Source organism: Malus domestica, chromosome 02 (genome assembly GCF_042453785.1).
Source record: "Malus domestica chromosome 02, GDT2T_hap1".
NCBI lineage: Eukaryota > Viridiplantae > Streptophyta > Magnoliopsida > Rosales > Rosaceae > Malus > Malus domestica.
Window position 1 is genome coordinate 31,133,265 of NC_091662.1, and position 11,080 is coordinate 31,144,344.

The following is an 11,080-nucleotide window of genomic DNA, read 5'->3' on the forward strand; positions in this document are numbered from 1 at the left end:
TAATTGTTTGTCAGTTTTTTAATTAATTATTTTATCTTTCTTTGTGTCACAACTCGACGATCATAGACATGCAACCTGGGAGGACAAAGGATGATTAACACGTGGCAATCATGGGCAATACAGGTATTCTACTGTGTGAAGTAGGCAGCAAAACGAAAAAATCAGGGCCATTTCCGCCTTTTTACTATTGTTGAACAGTGCTAAAACTCAATATATATAATTTCTTTCTTACACATGCATCGAATCTAAATAATTGTTCAATCAAGTTCAATCAGACACTAGACAAACCCAAGCATTCAAAACACTGGACAAACCTAAGCATTCAACGCAATCCGTAGTAAACGTACATGAATTTTTCTTACAAATCACCCAATTAGATTGATAACAACTTGTAGCGCGTTTACTAATCCGTAATCTATAATTCTGTTGAAGTTGTTTACCAAAACTGTCTGGAATCGGAGTAAGAATGACATTGATGTATATAAACTATTTATTAATTCACATGAATCGGAATGATAACTAATGTGATTATTAAAGTACCCCTACTTTAACTAATTTATTTTATATGCTAATTATTTTTAGTAAAACTTTTATTCTTTTAATTTTTTTTAAATTTTTTACTAGAAAGAATAATTTTTTATCTTTTGTAAAACTTTTAAATTTTCCTAATCGCATAGATTACTTCAAATTTGATATGAAAGAATCATTTTTTATTTGCTTCTAACTCTTAATCACCCTAAACCCTATTAGAAATACCTATATAAAGTAAACTAAAATAAAATTTTACTTCCTACTCTTTCTTCCCCCTTTCTTTCCCTAGTACGCAGTATACACACCCCACCATCCAATCTCAAGAGGAACCACGAAGCCACGACCCACCCCAGTACGCAATATTTCTTTCCTCTTATGTATGGGCAATATGCTTCGAATGAAATTGATAAGATTTGCAAATATTGTTATGATTTGGTAAAAGAGTGTGGATCTAATCATATTTCTAACATGGGTCATCAACCATCATTCACTTCATCTCATTTGAATTAATCTGACTTTGAAAACATGAATCCTTTAATGGATAACTTTGACTTGTTTGTTTCTAGTACTGTAAGTACTGATAATGTAAAGTTAGAATTAGATCACTATTTGGATGAGGCTGTTTTGCCTAGAACATCTGATTTTGATATTTTGGGGTGGTGGAAATCAAATGGGACTAAATATCCTATCTTAAGTGCTTTGGCAAGGGATATATTAGCTATTCCTGTATCTACAGTTGCTTCCGAATCAGCTTTCAGTACTAGTGGGAGATTTATAAGTCCACACCGTAGTAGACTTCATCCAAAGACATTAGAAGCCTTAATGTGCGCCCAAAATTGGTTGTGGAAAGAAATTCAAGGTACCCCAAAGTATTAATTTATTTTCATCTTATATTTGTGCATGTTCTTTAATCTTAATTTCGAACTTATTTTTCAAACTTAATTACTTAGTATGCATTCAGTTTTTAGAACTAATTTAAGTCTATATGTTTCACAACTAGCTTCTTGTTCTAATGCACACGTCGGCTGTTGCACTTATTTTGAAGATATGGATATGGATGAGGTAAGTATTGACAATTATATTATATGTATATAACTATCTTCTTTGTAGATTATATGTGTACAACGATTCATATTAATTATTTCGTCATTTGCTTAATAATGTAGGAATCATGCTCCATTGATGGGTGTGAAGGAGGAGCACCATGAAATATGATATTGGCTTGGTGGAACTAGAAACAAAGTGCAAATATCTCGTTCTTTTGTCGTCACAAGTTTTGGAATTATTAGACAATTGGTTTTGTCTTCCTTTCGTGTTTGTTTTTGTCCTCTTTTTCTTTTTTATTGGATCAATTTATCATATTGGCTTATCATGAACAACTTAAAATATATATTGTTATGTTTTTTTTGTAATTGGATGTGGCTTTTAATTGCAGAATTAGTCGTCGTACCTAGTGCACAAGGCTCTCGCTTTACGCAGGGTCTGAGAGAGGTGAATGTCAGCTAGCCTTACCCCCATTTATGGAGAGGCTGCTCCCAAGTCTCGAACCCGAGACCTACTGCTCATGGGCGAAGACACTAATTGTAGAATTAGTATCTACTAAAATTTATAATGCGTCAATTGGATGAATATAATTTTTTTTTCGACGAAGATGGATATAACCGATAACCGATTGAAAATTCGTTATCCGGTGGATATGGTTATGGATAATCCCCGATGATTATTTTGCGGTTATAAATATGGTTAATTTTCGTGGTTATGGGAATGGATATAGCATTTCTGTCTCCAAACCGAATCATTGGCCTCTCTAATGGGTGATCGGTAATATGCACAACAATCGACTTTTGCATATTCTGAATCTCTAATATTTTACATCTTTTTGTTTGGAATCTTCCTCGTCTCATCAGCGCTTATCCTGTATCCAGCTATGCCCTCTATTTCAACCCAGCTCTAAGCTAGCTTGTCATTATTTACGATCTCTCTCTCTCTCTCTCTCTCTCTCTCTCACTCTAAAACACAAAATCCATGAAAGGTCGGAGATTCCTGCGTTTTTTCTCCCTTTCCCTCTGCATAGGCCTAGTCCTCTTCTTCACTTGGTCCCACCTCCCTTACGCGCCGCAGTACGTCTCCGACCTCCTCGACTGCACAGCAAACTCCGCCTGGTGCTCTATTATCACCAATCATATGATTACTACCAACTAGATGATCAAAAATACGCCCAGTACTCCAAATTATTCGACAACTTGCCGCTATTATCACCAACCAGGTGATCAAAAGTACGCCCAGTACTCCAAAATTGATTCGGCAGCCTGCCGCTATTATCACCAACCAGGTGATCAAAAGTAAGCCCAGTACTTCAAATTATACATGAGCATTACTCATGTCAATCATACATAAACATTCATGAGCATCACTCATATCAATCGTACATAAACATTCATGAGCATCACTCATGTCAATCAACATAAACATTCATGAGCCTCACTCATGTCAATCAGCTTCGAAAGCTTCATTTACAGAGCTCTAGCTTCAAAAGCTTCATTTACAGAGTTCTAGCTTTAAAAGCTTCATTTATAGCGCTCTAGCTTCAAAAAGCTTCATTTACAAAAGCTTCAGCTTCGAAAGCTTCATTTACAGAGCTCTAACTTCAAAAGCTTCATTTACAGCGCTCTAGCTTTAAAAAGCTTCATTTACAAAAGCTCCAGCTTCGAAAGCTTCATTTACAGAGCTCTAGTTTCAAAAGCTTCATTTACCAAAGCTCCAACTTCGAAAGCTTCATTTACAGAGCTTTAGCTTCAAAGCTTCACTTGCAAAGCTTCACCTACAAAGCTTCACTTGCAAAGCTTCACCTACAAAGCTTCAGTGCAGGGTATACAAATACCGTCTCCGAACAACCGCCACTTCGGCCCATACATGGATTCAATTTGAAGTTTCCAGCCAACAGACTCTATTGACCGAAGACTTGGGGGACTACATTATGTACCATATATTGGGTCTCAACTGGGCCTCATGAAAAATACTTGAGGGACTTAGGCCATTATTTATGTAATAAGTAAGGAGCCCTTATTCTATAAAAGGGACTCCCTCACTTTCATTAGAGAGCACTCATGAAAATACTTAGGGGACTTAGCCCATTATTCATGTAATTAGTGATGAACCCTTATTCTATAAAAGGGACTCCCTCACCATCATTAGAGAGCATCGCCGCCAGCTGAGCAACCGCCTCGTCGCGAGCATTACTCTTAACCCATCATTTATGTATTGAGGAGCGAGCCTTTATTCTATAAAAGGGACTCCATCACCATCATTAGAGAGCATCGCCACCAGCTGAGCAATCGTCTCGCCATGAACATCACTCCTAACCCATCACTTATGTATTGAGGAGCGAGCCCTTATTCTATAAAAGGGACTCATTCACCATCATTAGAGAGCATCGCTGCCTGCTGAGCAACCGCCTCACTGAGAGCATCAACTCTAGCCCATCATTTATGTATTGAGGAGCAAGCCATTATTCTATAAAAAGGACTCCCTCACCTTCAACGCCACAAGCCGAGCCAACCAAGGCAACATAAGCCACAAGCCGAACAACCTCGTAATATGTGCTACTTCTAGTTGAGCATCATTTCAGATTGAGAACCGCCTCATATCAAGTATCAGTCCTAGACGATATCTAGTTACTTCGGCCCACACATGGATTGAATTTCAAGTCTCCAGCCAAAAGACTCTCTTGACTGAAGACTTGGGGGACTACTGTTTGTACCATACTTAAGGCCTCCGTATTTAGATCTCATATAAATACTCAGGGGACTTAAATGTAATTGTGTAATAAAGGAAGAGGCAAATATGTAAAAAGAGGAGGATCCCTTAGTCTATAAAAAGGCATCCTCACCCTCACAATTGGGAGGCCAATTCTTAAGCCTCACATCCCCTCTCATATTCAGAGCTAGGCTCTCACTCTCAGATTACAGAGGCTCTCACCTTCACAATCCCCTCAGAGAAATACAATATCAGTGTGGACGTAGCCTAAACATTGGGGTGAACCACGATACATCTTGTGTTATTTACTTTCTTGCAGATTCACGGTCGGATTTACGTTGTTCCAAGACCCCTCTGGTTTTGTGCATCAACAAGTATTATACCATGTCTTTGTTTACATATTAAAGGATTTGGTTGTGTTTGCAGCAATCAAAATGTCTAAAAGAAAATTTAAGTCTCAAGAAGAAACAATATATACCCCAACTGATTGTAATCTAGCACCTACATTGAATCCAAGTGTTGTGCAACAAGAAATATCAAATCAAATTGCTCAACCCCAAGATATACCAACTCCAAATGAGGTTGCTGGTGAGACTGAGGAACCTTAGGGTGATGATGGTGAAGGTAATAATTCGAGACTTCGCAGTTTGGTGTGGCAACATTACACAAGAACAGTAGTTGATGGGGTGATGAAAGCAATATGTAATTATTGAAGAAGCTTGGTGGGAACACTGGAACTGGAACCAGCCATTTGAGGCATCATGTGACGATATGTCCACGTTGGACACAAAAAAAATTGAAGCAAACACAAACCCAAAAAGTAGGAGATGGGAAAGTAGAGTTGTATACATTTGATCAAGAAAGTGCAAGGAGAGCTCTCCCCCAAATGATAATATTGCATTAGTACCCTCTTTCTATGGTTGAGCATGTTGGATTTAGAAACTTCATGAGTGTTGTCCAACCGTTGTTTAAGGTTGTTTCAAGAAACACAATCAAGAGTGATATCCTTAAAATATATGATTATGAGCATTCGAAAACAATGCAATTATTGGATGAAAATAAGAGTAGAATTGCCATAATTACTGATATGTGGACTGCAAGTAATCAAAACAGAGGATTTATGGTAATAACATCACATTTTATTGATGACTCTTGGATGTTGCAGAGCCGAATAATAAGGTGATATTTTTAATACTTTAATATCTATTTAATTATTGTTTAGCTTTAGATTTATATTTTAGATTCTTTATTGTAACCATCTTCTTTGTAATTTTTTTTCAAATTTATTTATGTGCCTTGGCCGCATACCGCCGAGACACTTTCAGATGTTTTGATGGAGTGCTTGCTAGATTGGAACCTCGATCGTAAGCTTTCTACCTTAACCGTGGACAATTGCACTATAAATGATAAAATGATTGATCTTATTCTTGAAAAACTTTTTAATAGTTCACTTTTGTTGGGTTGAGGGTTCTTTCACATGCGTTGTTGTGCGCATATATTAAACTTAATTTTGAAGGATGGTCTGGAAGTGATTGGTGGTGGTGTTGAGAAAATTCGTGATAGTGTTGTTTATTGGACAACAACACAAAAAAGAGAAGAAAAATTTGAGGAAACAACACGTCAGTTGAAGCTTCCAAGCACTAAGAAGATGGTGCTTGATTGTAAAACTCGGTGGAATTCCACTTTTTTAATGATTCAATCTGCTTTGATTTACAGGGATGTTTTCCTTTGTTTGAGACAACAAGAGTTGCAATATAAGTGTTTGCCTGATGATAGAGATTGGGAGATGGCAAGAGAGATTTGTGAGAAGTTAAAGTTGTTTTATAATGTCTCCGAGTTGTTTTCTGGAACTAAGTACCCTACAACCAATCTTTATTTTCCAAAGATTTGTGAGATCGGGTTGTCTCTAACCCGGTGGCTTACCTCTAGACGTAATGAAATAAAAAATATGGCAAGAAGTATGATTGAGAAATTTGATAAATATTGGAGTGTGATTCATGGAATAATGGTTGTAGCTACTGTATTGGATCTAAGACTGATTGAGTATTTCTTCCCTCTTATGTATGGGCAATATGCTTCGAATGAAATTGATAAGATTTGCAAATATTGTTATGATTTGGTATAAAAGTGTGGATCTAATCATATTTCTAACATGGGTCATCAACCATCATTCACTTCATCTCATTTGAATCAATTTGACTTTGAAGAGATGAATCCTTTAATGGATAACTTTGACTTGTTTGTTTCTAGTACTGTAAGTACCGATAATGTAAAGTCAGAATTAGATCACTATTTGGATGAGGCTGTTTTGCCTAGAACATCTGATTTTGATATTTTGGGTTGGTGGAAATCAAATGGGACTAAATATCCTATCTTAAGTGCTTTGGCAAGGGATATATTAGCTATTCCTGTATCTACAGTTGCTTCCGAATCAACTTTCAGTACTAGTGGGAGATTTATAAGTCCACACTGTAGTAGACTTCATCCAAAGACATTGGAAGCCTTAATGTGCGCCCAAAATTGGTTGTGGAAAGAAATTCAAGGTACCCCAAAGTATTAATTTATTTTCATCTTATATTTGTGCATGTTCTTTAATCTTAATTTCGAACTTATTTTTCAAACTTAATTAATTAGTATGCATTCAGTTTTTAGAACTAATTTAAGTCTTTATGTTTCACAACTAGCTTGTTGTTCTAATGCACACATCGGTTGTTACACTTATTTTGAAGATATGGATATGGATGAGGTAAGTATTGACAATTATATTATATGTATATAACTATCTTCTTTGTAGATTATATGTATACAACGATTCATATTAATTATTTCGTCATTTGCTTAATAATGTAGGAATCATGCTCCATTGATGGGTGTGAAGGAGGAGCACCATGAAATATGATACTGGCTTGGTGGAACTAAAACTAAAGTGCAAATATCTCGTTCTTTTGTGGTCACAAGTTTTGGAATTATTAGATAATTTGTTTTGTCTTCCTTTCGTATTTGTCTTTGTCCTCTTTTTCTTTTTTATTGGACCAATTTATCATATTGGCTTATTATGAACAACTTCAAATATATATTGTTATGTTTTTTTTGTAATTGGATGTGGCTATTTAATGGCAGAATTAGTATCTACTAAAATTTATAATGCGTCAATTAGATGAATATAATTTATTTTATTTTTTTTACGAATATGGTGGATATGGTTATGAATAATCCCTGATGATTATTTTGTGGTTATGGGTATGGTTAATTTTTGTGATTAAATTATGAGGATAGATATAACATTTCCGTCTCCAATCCGAACCATTGGCACCTCTGGTGGGTGATCGGTAATATGCACAACAATCGACTTTTGCATATTCTGAATCTCTAATATTTTACATCTTTTTGTTTGGAATCTTCCTCGTCTCATCAGCGCTTATCCTGTACCCAGCTATGCCCTCTATTTCAACCCAGCTCTAAGCTAGCGTTTCATTATTTACGATCTCTCTCTCTCTCTCTCTCTCTCTCTAAAACACATAATCCATGGAAGGTCCGAGATTCCTGCGTTTTTTCTCCCTTTCCCTCTGCATAGGCCTAGTCCTCCTCTTCACTTGGTCCCACCTCCCTTACGCGCCGCCGTACGTCTCCGACCTCCTTGACTGCACAGCAAACTCCGCCTGGTGCTCCTCCAAAAACCGCATCCAAGCCAAACCCCCTATCCCAACGCGCCGCCTCAAAGACCACAGCTCCGACACCCCCCACCACCCTCTCGACCCCCTCACCATCCAAGAACTCAACGCCGTCCGCACCATCCTCAACTCCCACGCGCTCTTCACCTCCACCTCCTCCTACGCGCTCCACTCCATCGAGCTCCAGGAGCCCGACAAGTCCCTCGTCCTCGGATGGAAGCACGGCGACCCTCTCTTCCCCAGAAAGGCCTCTATCGTCGCACGTGTCGACAGCAAGTCGCTCGTGCTAACCGTCGACCTGACCACGTCCGAGGTGACCGTTCACGAGACCGGCTCCCACTACGGTTACCCGACGATGACGCTGGAGGAGCTGGCCGCTGCCACGTTCAGCCCGCTCAAGAACGCTGATTTCAACCGTACGATCGTCGAGCGCGGGGTCGATCTGGCGGACCTGGGGTGTCTCCCGCTTTCCACGGGGTGGTACGGCGGGGCCGACGAGAACAGGAGGTTGATTAAGGTGCAGTGCTATTCCACCAAAGATACTGTGAACTTCTACATGCGTCCAATCGAAGGGTTAACTGTTCTCGTTGACTTGGACACCCAACAGGTGGTGGAGATTTCGGATAAGGGCAGGGGCATCCCCATACCAAAGGCCGCCAATACAGATTATAGGTACTCAGCCCAAAGGCCCAATCAAGTGAAAAAGCTGATCAAGCCCATATCTATAGAGCAGCCGGAAGGGCCGAGTTTTACGGTAGAAAATGATCACTTGGTCAAATGGGCAAATTGGGAATTTCACTTGAAGCCTGACGCCAGGGCGGGCGTCATCGTATCCCGGGCCAAAGTTTGGGACCCGGAGACCGGGGAGTTGAGGGATGTGATGTACAAAGGGTTTACGTCAGAGTTGTTTGTGCCTTACATGGACCCCACTGATGCGTGGTACTTTAAGACCTATATGGATGCCGGTGAATACGGGTTCGGGTTACAGGCAATGCCTCTGGAGCCGCTTAACGATTGTCCGCGTAACGCCTACTATATGGATGGTGTGTTTGCGGCAGCTGATGGAAAACCATACGTCCGATCAAACATGGTTTGCATATTCGAGAGCTATACGGGCGATATCGGGTGGCGGCACACAGAGTGTCCGATAACGGGCATGGAGGTAAGGAGCTTAACGTTACATGTATCGTATTTATTAGTTTTATGTTACATTATTAATATTTTGAATACAAGTAAGACTCATCTATACATGCAATCGCATTTCTATTAAACAAAATATTTAGTATATTATGATGTTTTTAGCAAGTGTATCAGTTTTATATAAGTAAATAGCATTAGCGATGATAATATATAATTAGTAGAAAAATAATGCGTTGTGACAGGTTAGGGAAGTGAGGCCAAAGGTGACATTGGTAGTTAGAATGGCAGCATCAGTTGCTAACTATGATTATATCGTCGACTGGGAGTTCCAAACAGACGGACTAATCAGGGTTAAGGTTAGTGGTGATTACTTCTCCTATAATTACTATCATTGTTTCCTTTTGAGTTTGATTAAAATCCTGATATATATGTTCTCTTAGAGTGTAATTAAGATTAATAGTGCATGGCGTATCACCTGATTGATTGTGGTTGTTTCTACTTTATGAGTCTCACAAGCGTGAATATCTCAGATTGTGGTCGTTTATTTATGAGTCTTACAAGCGTGAATAACTAGAATTGACTGAGGGACTAAACCTGTCATTTATTGTATTTTTATGGAAATTCATCGTAATATTTTGTATTTTAAGATTGTTAATACTACATATAATACGTGTGTGCAACAAACATATAGGTTGGACTTAGTGGCATTTTGATGGTGAAAGGCACCTCCTATGAGAACATGAACCAAGTCTCATCTAGCCAAGAGAATCTCTATGGCACCCTCTTGTCGGAGAACGTTATTGGCGTTATTCACGATCATTACGTCACATTTCATCTTGATATGGACGTGGACGGCTCAGATAACTCCTTTATGAAGGTGAATCTCCAAAGGCAGTCCAACTCCCCAACTGAATCACCAAGGAAAAGCTACTTGAAAGCTACTAAAACCGTTGCCAAAACTGAGAAAGATGCACAGATTAAGCTCAAACTCTATGACCCGTCCGAATTCCACGTGATCAACCCATCGAAAAAGACACGGGTTGGAAACCCTGTAGGGTACAAGTTGGTTCCCGGTGGCACTGCTGCTAGCTTGCTTGATCTTGACGACCCTCCCCAAAAGAGAGGTGCTTTTACAAACAATCAAATTTGGGTTACCCCATACAATAAGAGCGAACAATGGGCTGGTGGGTTGTTTGTAGACCAAAGCACAGGCGAAGATACTCTTGCCGTGTGGTCTAACAGGTACGTACATACTACTGTTAGGTTATTTATTTGCATCAAATTTACTGATGATCACATGTACACAATGCTGATACAATTCGATTCATTTTGATATTGTAGGGACCGACCAATCGAGAACAAGGACATTGTGGTTTGGTACACATTAGGGTTTCATCACATACCCTGTCAAGAAGACTTCCCTATAATGCCAACTGTGTCATCTAGCTTCGATATCAAACCTGTCAATTTCTTTGAGAGTAACCCCATACTTCGGACTCCGCCTAACGTTGCCACAGATCTACCCGTTTGCACGGCTGCTGCTTCAGCTTAATTAAGGTAGAGCGCATTCCACATGAAATCCGTTGCTTTAACCTCAAAGATGTATTTATGATGAGTTGCTTGTAGAAAGTTTCCTCCATATGTGCCTACTTTGGGGTTTTCTCTGAAATTAGCTTTGATGTAAATAAGTACGTAACAACTTACAAGTTGTACGAAAGCGACGTGACCCGAAAATAAAAGAAATTAGTGGGAGGATCTTGCATTGTATATGTATTGTTGAATTTCAGTATGTAATTTGTGATGTTGGTGGTGGAACATACGCCTAAGAGTTTATCAATTTGATTAGCTTTAGCTTGTATGACAATGAACTCGTGAAATCTGATGACTTGGAGATTTCTAAAAGCACTTTAATTACACTAATTATAGTTCGTCAAAGATTCATGAAAACGAAACAAATATGTATAATCCATTACATTTTGTCA

At 38.8% G+C, this 11,080-nt stretch overlaps 1 protein-coding gene across 1 annotated transcript; it reads left to right on the plus strand.

Moving 5' to 3' along the window:
* Window positions 1-7,812: 7,812 nt before the first annotated feature.
* Window positions 7,813-10,650, plus strand: LOC103407292 (primary amine oxidase-like). Its single transcript, NM_001328753.1, is given in 4 exon segments — window positions 7,813-9,120; window positions 9,341-9,454; window positions 9,790-10,340; window positions 10,440-10,650. Coding segments are annotated over 4 exon segments (2,184 nt in total).
* The last annotated feature ends 430 nt before the right edge of the window (window positions 10,651-11,080 follow it).